At 41.0% G+C, this 15967-nt stretch overlaps 1 protein-coding gene across 2 annotated transcripts in view; it reads left to right on the plus strand.

Moving 5' to 3' along the window:
* The first annotated feature begins 1458 nt into the window (after positions 1 to 1458).
* SHMT1 (serine hydroxymethyltransferase 1 (soluble)) overlaps positions 1459 to 15967 on the plus strand; it is a 32040-nt gene continuing 17531 nt past the window's right edge. For both annotated transcript variants that reach the window (XM_006875527.1, XM_006875528.1), the window contains exons 1-2: positions 1459 to 1554; positions 6420 to 6565. In XM_006875527.1, coding sequence (XP_006875589.1) covers positions 1459 to 1554; positions 6420 to 6565 — 242 coding nt within the window. The remainder of the gene's footprint in view (positions 1555 to 6419; positions 6566 to 15967) is intronic.

Consider the following 15967-nt stretch of genomic DNA (forward strand, 5'->3'; position numbering starts at 1 on the left):
TTGTATCATCTGCATATTGCAGGTCATTAATGAGTCTGCCTCCAATTCTGATTCCATATACTTCATATAATCCAGCTTCTCGAGTTATTTGCTTAGCATACAAATTGAATAAATATGGTGGAAGAATACAACCTTGGCACACACTTTCCCTAATCTTAAACCATTCAATGTCCTCTTGTTCTGTTCAGACAACTGATTCTTGATCTGTGAACAGGTTCCTCATGAGCACAATTAGTGTGAGTTGTTTAAAAAGAAAAATTGGCAGGGGAGCACTTAAATTGAAATGAGATAACTTGAGCAGTGCCTAGGAGACACCTTTCTTAGAGCAAAACTCTTGAGTACACATCTCAGACCTTGAGAAAATGCTAAGATAAACTGAATGCTTTCTGTACTTAACTATAATTTATGGAGTATTACTGGTAGTCCTGGTGTGGTGCTGTGAGTTAATGTTCAGGACTGCAAAGTCGGTTTGAACAGCAAGGTTGGTGGTTCAAGCTCACCAGGTGCTCCTCGGAAACTCTATACAGGAGCTCTATGGTTCAGAACTGACTTGATGGCACTTAACAATAACTGGTGGTAATACTTCATAAATTATATTTAAGTACAGAAAACATATTACTGGTGGTGAGTCCTGATGTGATGCTGAGGGCTAAATCACAAGATCAGTGGTTCAAACTCACCATCCGCTCCTTGGAAACCTTATACAGGGTCGTACAGAACCAACTTGATGGCACTCATCAAAAACTGGTGGTGATCATAGATCACCAACTACCAATATACCCAGGTCATCATTAACTATTGCGTCAGTGAAAAGTTGCTAAGTACTGGGTTTTTAACACTCTCTGGCAATTTCTTACCCATGGAATTGTTGTAGGCCATTGATTCTCTTGTTTACTCATTTGGCAAAGATTACATGACTAGTTGTACTGGTTACTGTGAGAGATTGTTTTCATGTAGCACTCAGTCTTTTCTTTCAAGAGCTTGCATTTGGTTTGGAAGATAGCATGTGGCCATGAAAAGTTTAGTTGTAGATGCAGTATTGGCAAATACCTTTGGTCAAAGTAAAGGGAGCTGACGAGTGGGTAGTACTCACACTGGGATGGATCATCTGGGAATGCCTCATGAGGGAGGAGGGTTATGAAGGGTGAGCAGGGAGCCCTCATTAAAACCATTCAGGGAGGAGGAACCCGTGTTCCACAGAAATTATTTTGCAATAATGTTTATTAATAAACAATCATGTTTATTAAGCATTTTGAGAGTAATTCTATAAAATGGGCTAGTACATTAGCACCTTGGTAGAACTGGTAGACTGAAATTAACTTGTTGTTGTTATGTGCAGTAAATCAGTTGGTGGGTGTCAGCAGCCGACTTTGCGGTTCTTATCCTATAGTGCCACACCAGGACTCTGAGAAACTTTTACAATGTTTTTCTTTTTCAGGCAACTTTTAAATCAGTATCATGGCGACTCCTGTCAATAACGTTGACCAGGATGTGGATCTCTGGACCTCACATAATAAGATGCTGGCAGAGCCCCTGAAAGAGAGCGACATTGAGGTGGGGAGTCCTAGCAAGTTTCTTTAATTAGAGGCTTTTGTCTAAGTCTTTAATTCTAACCATGTCATGAATTAACTTGATGAGAGGATTGGCCTTGTAATTATTATAGAAACAAAGGGTTACATCAAAATGTAGAGTTATTACTTGTCCGAGTGGTGTTTTCATCTTTTTGATCCTTCCCTAAAGAATTCTGCACTTTTCAAATCCTATTGCTTTTGAATGTTCTCTGAGTTTGGGAAACAAAAAGAAATTTGAAGGGACAAGGTCAGGGCTGTACGGTAAGGTTCCCCAATGAAATTCTAAAGCCCTTACTACCCCTAAAGAATGAGCAGGTACATTGTCATGATGAAAACATTCTTCGGTGCAATTTTCCTGGACCTTTTCTTACTAATGTAGTATTTTTTCCCTTAAAACTCCTTTCTATTAAGTCCCTGTGATCATCCTGTGCTTTACTAAAACACTCCTGTCAAGATTAGTTGTTGTTAAGTGCTGTTCAGTTGGTTCTGACTCATAGTGACCCTGTACAGGGTTTTTGAGGAGTGGCTGATGAGCTTGAACTGCTGACCTCGTGATTCTAACTGACCTTGCAGTCCAGTGCATTAACCCACAGTGCCACACCAGGACTCTTCAGGAATTCCAAAAAACAATTGCCATGGCCCTCTGAGCTCACATCTCTGCTTTGAATGTAACTATCCCAGCAGATCCTTCAGAGGTATTGTTTTAAATGGACATTTTATGGGATTAACACAAATGCATTACTGAGAGAACTTGTCTGCAGCCATCCATTGATCACAGAGACGAGTTTAGACACATTTTGTTTGGATTATACCCATGTATGTATGTATGAACTAGAATTCTAGTAACAACACTTTTTGGTTTACCCTCATATGAGTTCCTACAGCCTGTGTACAACCCTGTGCTGGTGCTGTGAAAGAGTGAGGATGGAGAGGAAGGATTATTGCAGTTAGACCTTCTCCTAAAAGCATCTTTTGCCTATTCATTTTTATAATAGCTTCAATGAGACATAGTTCACATTCTATACAAGTCCCCCATTTAAAGCGTACTCATCACCACAGTAATTTTAAGGAAGTGGAGTAAGGAATAAGGTTTAGGAAGGCAGAACCTTGCTGAAATATGAAATGCAGGGTAGTGTAGAATTCAGAATTAAGTATGGAAAAACTCTGGCAAGATGGCAGAGTAGGTAGCCACAGTACACAGACCCTCTACAATAAAGACACAGGAGACCAAATGGAAAATGCAGAGGACAATCCTGGAACCCTGAGCTTCAGAGGAAAGGTTAGAGAAGGGATTTGCATATCTACTGGGAGGAGAAGCTGAGCAGGGGCAGAGGAAGAGGGAAAACTGATTGGTGAATGGACTGCCAGTCAGATGTGGTACAGCCACCTTGACTTTTGCAAGCCGCTTTGGAGAGACAGACAGCATGCCTGGTGACTTAGATTTGCACAGGCACCGAAAAAGGTGGGATTCCTTCCTACTTCCTACTCCCCTGGATAACAGAGGTGAGGCCGGCCCTCACTCTCATCGACCCCCAATGCAGACCCTACTCTCCAGGAGTTCTGAACCATGTGCTTTGAACCAGAGTCAAGCTGCACTGCCTTGGCACCCGGATTCAGGTGGGCTCTGCTCCCCATCTACAGAACCCACAGAGCCCCCAGGCCAGAGATAGACCAGCAGGAACCTTCATAATCACCCTCCTGCCCCCTGCTGCCCTCTGGTTCTGACAGACACTGAAACGAGCAACCTGAAGGGCTTCCATGATCTACTTCTGGATTGGGTTCCCTGAACACAGGCAACAGCTAGGCCCATAGGAACTCCATGTAGAGCCGGGGACTCAGCTGTCACAGTCCATCTCCACCTACCTCATGCGCTCTTGGCCAGCAGGAACCCCCAGAGTTTTCTTCTCTCAGGATCCAACAACTGCACTGGTCTTTTCTTTTCTTTTCATTGTTTTTATTTGTTTATTCTTTTTCTCCTACTTCCTCTCTTTTCCTTCTCTTGATTTTTATCCTTTCTACCTCTGCTTTTGTTTTTTCTTCTTCTGTTTCCCATTTCCACCCTCTTCTCTTGTCCTCTTGATTTTTCTGTACTACTCTCTCGTCTCTTTTCATTGTCTTTTCCTCTTCCTTGTATTTTCTCTAATACAGCTCTATTTTCCTGTCCCTTTCCTCTTTTTAGTTATTGTATTCTTTTTTTCTTGTTAGTTTATTTTTCTTCTTTATTATATTCTGTTTTCACTGTTGTTTGCTTGATTGTTGTTTTGTTTTCCTGTGTATATTTTCTCCTCTTGCCCCACCTGATGGGATACAGCAACCATGCCCATATAGCTCTGCCAAAACAACTCCCACTTCAGCTCCACCCACTGGACAAGAACCAATATGAGCTCTTATACCACTGATGATCAACAATGGACACTGGACAACACCAGCCAAACCCATCCTAAACTGAACTGCTTGAATGGCAAATGGAAAACAGCGCACATGCTGTTTTCCATTGGGAGATAAGTCTAAGCACCAACATACAATCGTCAATTAAATACAAATACGATGATACCGTTATGTCTCAGACAATAGAAAATTGTAGCTCACACATAAAAAACAGAGATTCAAAAGACCAAGTGCAGAACCAGAAAACATTTCTGAGGAAAAAAAGATAATGGAATTAATTGAGAAATAATTCAAAAGAGTGAAAATTAGGTATTTTCAATGGATTGATAAAAAGATCAAGGAAAGCAAAAAGAACACAGAATTTAGGAAAATATTATAAGAAAAAACAGACAAAATAAATGCACATTTTGAAATAATACAATACCTGTAATGAGATATCCAGAAGGTCAATACTAAGACCTCAGAAATGAACACTATATTGTCAGGGCAAAGGAGTAGATGTGAAGCAATGGAAGCCCAAATTAGTGACCTTCAAGCTAAATCTCTCAATACTGATCTCTCAGAACTATCTGAAAAAGAAAGAAAGAATCAGGAGAAAGCCTGAGATTTATGTGGGATACCATGAAGAGAAATAATGTAACTGTGATTGGAATTCCAGAACAGGAAGAGAAAACAAAAAGCACAGAGAAAATTGTCAAAGAGCTGCTGGAAGAAAATTTTGTAACATCATGAAAGACAAGAAGATAGCCATTCAAGAAACTGAACAAACCCAAAACAGGCTAGATGGACTCCAAAAGAAAATCACCAAGACATGATCAAATTTTGCAAAACCAAAGACAAGGAAAAAGTCCTGAGAGCAGCCCAGGAAGAACAAAATGTCACCTACAAAGGAGAACCAATAAGGTTAAGCTCTGATTTCTCAGCAGAAACCATGCAGGCAAAAAGACAATGGGATGACATGTACAAAACTCTGAAAGAAAAAAAATTGCCAACCAAGAGTCAAATACCCATCAAAGCTGTCCCTCAAATATGACAGCAAAATTAGGACATTTTCAGATAAACATAAGTTAAAGGAATTTGTAGTAACCAAACAAACTTTACAAAAAATTACTAAAGACTTTTTGTTGGTCTGAGAACCAACAACAGCAAGCAACAAACTGACATGACAGCACCACCCAGAACTCAATCTAGATATTTGTTGTTGTTGTTGTTAAGTGCCATCTAGTCAGTTCCGACTGTTTCTGAGAAGCAGCTGGTGAGTTTGAACCGCTAACGTTTCAGTTCAAAAAACAAACCTACAAGACTGTAAATAGGGGAGGACCAGAGATAACAATTTATAATGAAATCAACAAAGCAAAAAATAGGGAATAGTGTAGATACAGAACTTCCAAATGGTGAGGAAGTCATGTAGATTTTGTGATTTTAAACAGGGGAAAATTAATAAATTATGGAGTTACCTCAAACAAAATTAATATACCTTCACATTAAAATAAAAAGGAAACTAAGAAAAATGCAGTAAACATTAAAACAACAGCAATGAAGAAAATTAAAACCCACAAACAAAAGGAACTTAGTTTGGAAATTTATATGGAACAAAGAAATTAGCTACACTACAAAACACACACACACATAGCAAAATGACAGCAATCAGTACATACCTATGGTTAATTACACTGACTGTAAGTGGGTTAAATGTACGAGCTAAGAAACAGTAGCAAAATGGATATAAACTTTGGTACAGTCAGACAGTGTAATACTATGTAACATTGAAGAATGATCAGCTTGTGGAACACTTCATAACATGAATGAACCTGTAGGACATTATGCTGAGTGGAATTAGTTGATCACAGAAGGACAAATATTGTGTGAGACCACTGTTGTAAAAAAGTTAAGTGTGTTCTTGCTAAAAGAAATACTTTTGATGGTTACCAGGGGAGGGAGGGAAGGGAAAATTAATCACAGGGTAGAGGGTAGACACCTGTTAACGTGGATGATAGGGAAGGCAATATATAAGAGGAAGGTTGGCAGAGGAAAGAAGGTTATGGAAGACACAGGGAGGAGCCCAAGAGTTCAAGTGAATGGAGGTCAGTTCTGTTAGCATGGATGGTACATGGAGGGCATTGCAATGATTGTAATGACACAAAGTGCATGATTTGTTGAATGTGAGACGATCTGCTCTGTAAACTTTCAATTCACGATAAAAAGTTATTTTAAAAAATTAGGCAAGATACTTATTTTACAGATGATTTCTCTTAAGTCATTTTGTCTTCCATGATTCATTGTCTTCTTTTCTTGATAGTAAAAATTGCTATTGCTTCAGTTTTGTGGGACTCTTCTTAATTTGGATATATAAGTTATGGTTACCTTCTGAGGGTAAAATAGGAATCTAAAGTAATATCTCTTAGGTTGTTACTTTTATTAGAACAAAAATTTTAAATAAAATCCAAATGCTTTCACAAGGTGTACAACATCATTAAGAAGGAGAGTAATCGACAGAAGGTTGGATTGGAGCTGATTGCCTCGGAGAATTTTGCCAGCCGAGCTGTTTTAGAGGCTCTAGGATCTTGCTTAAATAACAAGTACTCTGAGGGGTACCCAGGCCAGAGGTGAGTAGGTCCAGACTTGGGTTCTCAGATGTGGGGCTTTCTCCTTCACTCCTGCTCTCTGATGTAGGTTTTACTCTATTTACATATTATCCCATTAGTATTCTTGAAGCAGATAGAAATGCTCAAATTAACACTTCTTGGTTACTTTAGGGCTTTCTAGAATGACAGGTGTTTTAGGCTGGGTTCGCTAGAGAAGCAAAATGAGCAAAGCTTATATATTAATATATATGTGTCTATGTATATATAAAGGAGCTCTGGTAGCGTAGTGGTTACGAATTGGGCTGCTAATCTTAAGGTCAGCAGTTCGAAACTACCAGCCACTCCGCGGGAGAAAGATGAGGCTTTCTGCTCCCGTAAAGATTTACAGCCTCAGAAACCCTGTACAGGGTCGCTATGAGTCGGAATCGACTCCATGGTACTTATCAACAACAATGTATATATACATGTATGCATATGCATATTATAAAGAGAGAGAGAGAGATCTCTTTAAAGTATTTAAAGTCTTTTTTGTTGTTGTTAAGTACCGTGAAGTCAGTTCCAACCCATAGTGACCCTGTATAGGGTTTCTGAGGAGCAGCTGGTGAGCTTGAACTGCCTTTGCAGCTCAAACGGCTTTGCAGTCTGGTGCATAAACCCACAGCACCACACCAGGACTCCATAAAAGAGCAAAGCCTAAGGTGCACCTGACCCAAACCCTAGTATTTTCAGTCCCTTCATATGCATGTGAAAGCTGCACAATGAATAAGACTGCAGAAAAATTGGTGCTTTTGAGTTATGGTGGTGAAGAATATCGTCTAACCATGAACTGTCTGAAGAATGACCAGATCTGTTTTGGAAGAAGTATAACAGGATGGCTCCATATAAGTGACAATGACAAGACTTTGGAGTGATTATCAGGAAGGACCAGTTCCTGAAAAAAGGACATTATGTTTGGTAAAGAGGGTGAATGAAAAAGGGGAAGACCCTCAACAAGATAGACTGACACACTGGCTGCAACAATGAGCTCAAACAACAATTCTGAGGATGGCACAGGACTGGGCAGTTCTGTTCTCTCAAGTTAGAACTGAGTTGACAGCACCTACCAACCCAGCACAGCATGTCTTAGGCTGGGTCCTCTAAAGAAGCAAAACGAGCGAACTTTGTATTCCCATATGATCTTAAGTACCATCAAGTCAGTTCCAACCAGCAACCCTATATAGGGTTTCCAAGGAGTGTCTGCTGGGTTTGAATTGCTGACTTTGTGGATATATACGTACATATAGAGAGAGTCCTGGTGTGGCGCTGTGGGTTAATGCGCCAGACTGCAAAGCCGTTGGAACTGCACTCTGTAGAAGAGCTGAGAATCAAGGTTAAGGAAATGTTTTTCTGCGGGGCTCAGTGGTAGAATGAACTCTCATTTCCCACAGAGGAGGCTGTGATTGATTCAAGCTCACCAGCTGCTCCTCGGAAACTATATATATATATATATATACACACACACACATATATACATATATATGTATATATGTGTGTGTGTGTGTGTGTGTATATATATATAGTACTGGACTGTGAACTTCAAGATTGGAAGTTTGAGCCCACCAGCTTCTTCGTGGGAGTAAGATGAGACTTTCTGCTCCCACAAAGATTTACAGCCTCAGAAACCCTCTACAGGGTAACTGTGAGTCAGAACTGACTAGACAGCACAACAATCTATATATCTATGTGTGTGTGTGAGTGTGTGTATGTGTACAGAGTCGAGGGTTCTCTCAAGGAAATGGCTGACATGGTTGTAGAGAGTCCCAAGTATGTATATCAGATGTCTGGCTGGTCTGACTAGAAGCTTCTCTTGGCACAGCCCCAGGGGCTATGTCCCCAACCTCACAGGTCACAGAGTAGGCTGCTGGCTCATTAGCTGCAGAAGCTGCTGAATTCCAAGATAGATAGGCAATACAGCAGGCCACTGGCTCAAGTCCCAAGAACTGGAGGTCAGATGAAAGTCAGATACAGGATCCAGAGTGAACAAAAAGCCAGAAAAACCAGAATGGCCATAAAAGATGGAGGCCACACCATCAAGGAAACTTCCTTTCAAGTGACTGGCTGCTCATAGCATCCTGTTATGGAGCTGATTACATTATGCTACGTTTCACCATGAGGGAAGATTACCTTGTAACTCCCAAACCAGAGAACCATGGCCCAATCAAGTTGGCACACAACCTTAACCATCGCAGCAAGCTGTTCACCAAGGCGTTTTGAGCTGCCTGTATATCGAAGAGGGCCAAACTCGAGTAATGCCATGGAAAATGGTTCTTGCTATGTGAGTACTGAATTGCTGTCAGTAATGGCCAGCCAATGAAAAGTGAATCTGTACTGTGAAAACCAGATTATAAATGCTGGATTGTATAAATCCAATAGTGATTTCTAGTTAACTCTGTCACCTCAAGAACCATAATTTACATTCATTTTTGTTTTTTACACACCATTAGGCAAAAAATACAGAACATGAAATCTGGTTTTGGCACATTTATTTGTGTCCACAGCTAACAGAAGGAAGGATTGTACTTGAAATATCAAGTATCATTGTCTCCTGAGACACCCCTGAAGCACTCTGTAGAAAAGCTGAGAAACAAGGTTAAGGAAATGTCTTTCTGCGGGGCTCAGTGGTAGAATGAACTCTTATTTCCCACAGAGGAGGCTGTGATTGATTCCTGCCCAGTGCCCAATCATGTGCGGTCATCACCTCTCTGTCAGTGCAGGCTGGTATGCTGCTATGATGCTGAACAGGTGTCAATGGAGCTTCCCAACTAAGACCTAGTGATGCACTTCCAAAAATCAGCCAGTGAAAGCTGTATGGTTCACAACTGTTCTGTCTGAAGCAGCAGCGTTTTGTTTTGTTTTGTTTTGTTGTGATGGGACAGAATAGGCATGAGTTGGTGGCCAACTCAACAGCAACTAACAACAACACTGTGAACAATGAACTTTTGCGTTGTTCCTTGAAGAGTTCACCAGATGTCTTCACAACTAATGTCCTCCTGATCCTCACAGCAAACCTATAAGGCAAGTGGTACCGTTTCTTATATTTTCAGTCTTGGAACACCAAGACTTTCTATATGAAGTGACTTCTGAAAGTTGCAAAACATAGGAACCACATAGGTGTCACACTAGTAGCAAAACTGGAATTTGAATCCAGATGTTCTTACAACAAATCCCAAACTGCCTAAGAGGTTCCAACATTTTTAGTCATTCTCAGAGAAAAGGAATTTTCACCCTGGCCCAGTGACTATGTCTGTGAAGGTGAGGTAGGTGACTTCTGGATTCAGGAAGATATTTAAATTGTCATATGCTTACTGCTGAGATTTAGGGGTGCCCTTTAAAGTGGTAGTGTTTCTCTTCCTTTGTGAGTACTCATTCAAATTAGGAGTCATTACTTTACTGCAGATGAAGTTAATTTGAAGAACATGGTTTAGATCCCTGTCCGAAAGCAGGTTTCTTAATCTCTTGCTCAGAACAGATTTTTCTTCTAAGGTTGGAGGCTTTAGTGCCAGGGAGCTACTCTTTTATTATTTACTGAATTTCATCAGTCCAAAGCATTTGCTTTTTCTCATCTTACCAACCCTGAACCTGGAATACGTCTTAAAATTGATTGTTGTTGTTGTTAGGGGTCTTGAGTTTGTTCCACCTTATAGTGGCCTGTGCACATCAGAATGAAACACTACCTGGTCCTCTGCCAGCCTCACAATATTTGTATGTTGGAGTCCATTGCTGCTGCCACTGTGTTGATCTATTTCATTGTTAGGGGGTCTTCCTCTTTTTTGCTGAACCTCCACTTTTCCAAGCATGGTGTTCTCCAATTAAAAGATACCACTTGCCACAGAGTCATTTCCAAATCATGGCACTCTCAAACACTACAGGGTTTTCATGACTTACCCTTCACAAGCACATTGCCAGACCTATTTGCTAACATGTTTCTGGGTGGTTTTGAACCAACATTTCAGGTAGTAGCTGAGAGTATTAACCATTTGCCACCAGGGACTCAGGCTGATGGCAGGTCATCATTTAACTGACAGTGCTCTTGGCCTTCTCAGTGATTAATGATAAAATTCTCATCTTTAATTAATAAAAAAAAAATGTGCATCTAAAGTTGATGAATGAATTGACAAGTTATAAAAGCATTTGGCTCAGCATGGTCATACTGCCAAAACTGACAACAAGCACTCCTCGCCCAGCACTTTACCCAGCTGTGGCCACACAGAACTCAGACATGAGTTATGGGGTTTATTACTGTCAGTGCTGTCAAGTTGATGCAGACTCAACAAACCTATATAGGGATACTGAGGCTGTGAATCTTTCTAGACCAGAAGTCTCATCTTTCTTCCACGTAGAGAAATAAGATGGATTGATGCAGTGGCTCACACAGAACAGTATTTGTGAGGATGGCACAGGATTAGACAATGTTTGGTTCTGTTGTGCATAGGGTCACTATGAGTCAGATCTGACTAGACAGAATCTAATGTTTGCCAAGCAGCCTCTTCCTAGCCATGCTGACAAGCAAGCCTCTCTCTGGCTGTTGGCCTCTCAGCCATGGGGCCTTTGGCTTCTGCCCTGCTCCAGCAATGTCACAAAGCTCTCTCAGGACTGCTGATGAATGCCCACAGGCACTCCGCTGTACGCCTCAACCCAAAGGCACCCTGGCGCTAGCTCTGAGTTGGCAAATCTGACTTCAATTAAGTGCCTGGAGGCACTCCACTCTGCAAGCAAACAAGCCTCTGCCCAAAGTTACTCAGCTTAACTTAGTGCATTGGCTGGGAAGCCCACCTCTCTGTCTGGTGTGCTGCGCTGCCTCTTGGTTCTGCTGTTGCTTGCTCCTCTGCCACGCTGCCATTGTCACAACTTTCTGTCCCTGGGTTGAGGAGGTTCAATGGTCGAGGGATCTCTAGATCTAAAGGACGTGTTCCACTCCTAACTCTTCTTGTTTGATGGCAGTGAGATCCCTGCTCCTGCTTCTAAGAGGACTCATTTTATACCCGTGTTAGAAGTCCAGGTTTTCAGCTAATCCTGTTAACAGTACCTTACAGCTGAATCGTATAATCCACCAGAATTTTCCCCTACCTTCTCATCAGGAAAAAGTCATTTGGTGGGAGTTTACAAAGATTTGGAACAGCCTCCTAAGCATATATCCTTATCTTTTAGAGAGGATGGCAATGCTGGCACTTTCAAGTGAGGAATGGAATGACAACGGGGTGTGTGTGTGCATTATAGCTAATTACTTAGTCTCTTCTAGTGTTGTGTGCTGTCGAGTCGGTTCCGACTCATAGCGGCCTGGTACAGGGTTTCCGAGGAATGGCTGGTGAGTTTGAACTCCCGACCTTGAGATTGAGTGCTTATCCTACTCTGCCAAAGTCACGAACATATGAGTAGCAGAACCAGAACTGACTGCATCTGTGATTGTGAGCGCCAGCCCTTTGTGAAGCTCCTGTAGCTGTGGCCAACTCAGTCAACAGAGGCAGGCATGAGCACTGGGACCTGGTCTGGGTCTCCCTCCCCTCAACCCTGTCCCATACCTCCCCCTTGTCATGGCTTTGCTGTCTCAGATGTGGGTGTGGCTGTTCTACAGCCTGTGCTGGATGGCCTTCATTGGTCCGCACCATAAAATGTGAGACTGGGAGGGACTTTTGTTTGAGTCAGCTAGTAAAGCCTTCCCCAGCCATTTTAAGGCACATCTTAGGATTTTATTAGAAACTTCACTAAACTAAATATAACTGTCATTAAAAAACTAAATAGAAGCATGAATAAACACTGACAATCATGAGCCATTGGTGATGATTGTATGCCGTCGAGTCAGTTCCCAGTCATAGCAATCCTGTATAGGGTTTTCTGAGGCTCTAATTCTTTACGGAAGCAAAAAGCTTCATCTTTCTCCCAAGGAAAAACTGATAGATTTAAACTGCTGACTTTGTGGTTAGCAGCCCAACTCATTGGAACCACTACGCTACCAGGGCATTAGAGAGAAGGAAATCAAAACGAGATATCATCTCACCCTAGCATTAATAGCAAAGTTAAATAAAAGCTTTGGTTATTAAAGGTGGGAGGGAAGGAAGAGTAACTCACTGGCTAGAGAGTTAACTAACATGTTAACTTAGATAATGGGGAAGGCAATTAAAAATTTTTAATAAATCACTGGTAAACATTAGAAAATAGAATCTTTAACAAGGTTTAAAATAAAAATGAGATGATATGGGAGAACAAATAAGATGGCGGATCAGGTGGAAGTGCAGTGAGGAGCTCTGTCAGCAGCAACACAGAATACTGGATCGAGGAGGCTCAGGGGATGGTGCCAGACCTTTGAACCACATATAAAGGATTATTTAGAAGGTTGGAAGGCTTACAGCTAGGGGAATTTGTAGCAGAAGCAAGAACTCAGTGCTTTCTAATTCGAGACACTCAGCTGCTCCCAGAGCCACCATTTTGGGCGAGACCAAGCGGGGCAAGGATCAGAGGAGCCATGGATGCCTGACAGAACTACAGAGAAAAAGGTGTGGGCATTCTTTTTTTTTTTTTTTTTTTTGTATCTGCTCATTGGTCTCTTGCTATCTATGGACCTCCATTCTAGTGACTAGAGGTGGTGTCTGAGTGAATGGACACCTGACCCCCACCCTTGGAGGGTTCAAGTACACATGCACACAGATCTCCTCGAAATTTAAAGTGACAGTTTCTACTTAAAACCAAATGGCAGCACAAAACAGCCACAGCCAGACCTGAACTGTTTATCACTATGAAAAGGCCTGAATGGGGATTGTGGAGCAGGACAGGCAGACTAAAAAGGAAATAGGCAGAAAATTAAATCCTGAGTTACATCACAACGACCAACAGTAACATCTTGAAGTTTCTCAGGAAGAAGGGTGAAAAGGTAAGCCCGTTTCCTGATCACATCTATCTGGGGGCAATCAGAAAGCATAAAAAATACCAATTATTAAAGCCACATATTAAGTATTAAAGTATTAAAGCCACATATAACTCCTGAATATGCCCAAAAAACAGAAACAGATGACCATATCAGCACATGTCCAGAAACGAGATAAAGTGACTGAGGCAACTGAGCTAGAAATAGACCTACATTCCATACTGGAAGATGGACAGGCTTTGGAAATGCCTGGGAAGGAATTATAAAAAATGATTATAAAATGTATCAAAACACTATACCAATATATATATATATAAAACAAAACCACTATACAATGGAGTTGCAAAACATAAGGAAGTCAGGAAAGTGCTACAGGAACAATCAAATAAAATAGATACAGCATTGGAAACCATTCAAAACATACAGAAAGAGGTCCAAATGATTAATAATAGAATATCAGAAATGGAGAATACACTGAAAGGGCAAAGGATTAGAATTAAAGAGCTAGAAGTCAGAACTAGTGAGCTAGAAGACAAATCTCTCAACATTACTAGATAAAAGAGCAAACACAAAAAAAGATAAACAATCTGAAGAAGGCCTAAGATTCATGTTGGACAACATGAGGAGGAATAACTTAAGAATTATCAGCATTCCGGAACAGGAAGAATCACACAAATTCCACAGAGGAGATAGTCGAAGAGATGCTGGAAGAAAACTTCCCTAACATCCTGAAAAGCAAAAAGATAGCATTCAAGAAGCTGAACGAACCCCAGGAAGGGTAGACCCTAAAAGAAAATCACCAAGACATATAATAATCAAGCTCTCCAGAATCAAGGATAAGGACAAATCCTGAAAGCAGCTAGGGAAAAGAGAAGTGTAACATACACAAGCAAGCAAATCAGATTAAGCTCAGATTTCTCAACAGAAACCGTGCAGGCAAGAAGACAATGGGGAGACATATATAAAACCCTGAAAGAAAAGAAACTGTCACACAAGAATCCTCTACCCAGCAAAGCTGTCAATCAAATACAAAGGTGTAATCAAAACACTCCAGGATGAACAGAAGCTAAGGGATTTTGCCAAAGCCAACCCTGCTCTGAAAAACATCCTAAAGGAAATTCTATGGAGTGAGAACCAACAACAATAGACAACAACCAGAGAATGATGTACGTAGCAGCATCACCCTGAACTCAGTCGACAATTGGAAGAGTTAAGAACAGAATAAAATGATAAGAACAGAGAATCTGGGAGGTCAGTCTATGATCAAAACAATTACAGTGTGAAAGAAGGTAAACACAGAGGAACAGAGTTCCAGGTGACGATGGGAAAGTCAGGTAGATTACAGGATAAAACAGACTGTCTTAAATGGAGGAAAGAGTTAGTGGAACATAAGGTAACCACACCAGTGGGGTTGGGATGGGGGGTTTAGTTTGGGTGTTGGGGAGGGTAATACAAGAAGGGGGAGGAGGTGGAAGAACAAGATAGATAGGGGAACCCTGTGCTGCCACTCACCATTCTATCCCTTCTCTACTTTGTTCTTAGGAAAATGTTGCCCTTTTGATTTCTAATGGTTGACCATCCCGTGGTGAGCATAGTTGCTAATGCTGGTGTCCTCCCCCTATAAAAGTGTCTACTGTTAGGCTAGAAATTGGGCCACAGGAGTTTTTACCTTTCCAGACTTGAAAGGTGGTTGAGGAAGAACTTCATGTTCTTCCAGTCTCTTTCTGACCAGAAACCCATCTTTTTTATTATTATTAAGTAATTTTGAGTTTTATTCCACATTTTCTCCCAGTCTCTGCAGGACCCTCCAATGTGATCCCTTTCCGAGCAGTTGGTAGTGGTAGCCAGGCATCCTCTGGTTCTTCTGGTCTCAGAGTTGTGGAGACTGGTGTTCACATGTTCCATTAGTCTTTTGAACTAATTGATTCCAAGCCTTTTCGATTCTTAATCACTCTTCTTCTGTACATGGAGAGACTAATAGCTGTACCTTAGACAGCTGCTCCTGAGCTTTCACCAAAGTAGGATGTCTTAGAACATTGTCTTTGTAGACTATGTTAGGCCAATTGACAAGGGTGTACCCTGAGACTATGGTCCTGAGCCCCCAGAACCATCAACTCATTGCCTTAAGAAGTTTGATAATATCTAGCAAGTTTTCATCCTTTTGACCACTGTAAGCTCAACCACATTCATGGTTATGTTTGCAGAAAAGGTACTTGTGTACAAATACCCTCTTTCAAACTCTTATATATTTATGGGACATATAACTATATATATATATACCATTCTTCCCCCTTTATCCATTCAGCCTATGTCTCAAACTGTATTATCCACACACAGAACACTCTTGTTCCAAGGTGTGGTGTTTTTTTTTTCAAATTTTTACTTTTTTTTTTTTAAGGTTTCTATTGTGGATTGAGTGAAAGTTTACAGGGCATATGATCAGTTTCACATTCAACCATTCATATGACTTGTTTCATTGCATTGATTATAATCCCCTCCATACATCATCAGTTAACAGTGCAAAT

This window comes from Chrysochloris asiatica, unplaced genomic scaffold (assembly GCF_000296735.1).
Source record: "Chrysochloris asiatica unplaced genomic scaffold, ChrAsi1.0 scaffold00331, whole genome shotgun sequence".
In the NCBI taxonomy this organism is placed as follows: domain Eukaryota; kingdom Metazoa; phylum Chordata; class Mammalia; order Afrosoricida; family Chrysochloridae; genus Chrysochloris; species Chrysochloris asiatica.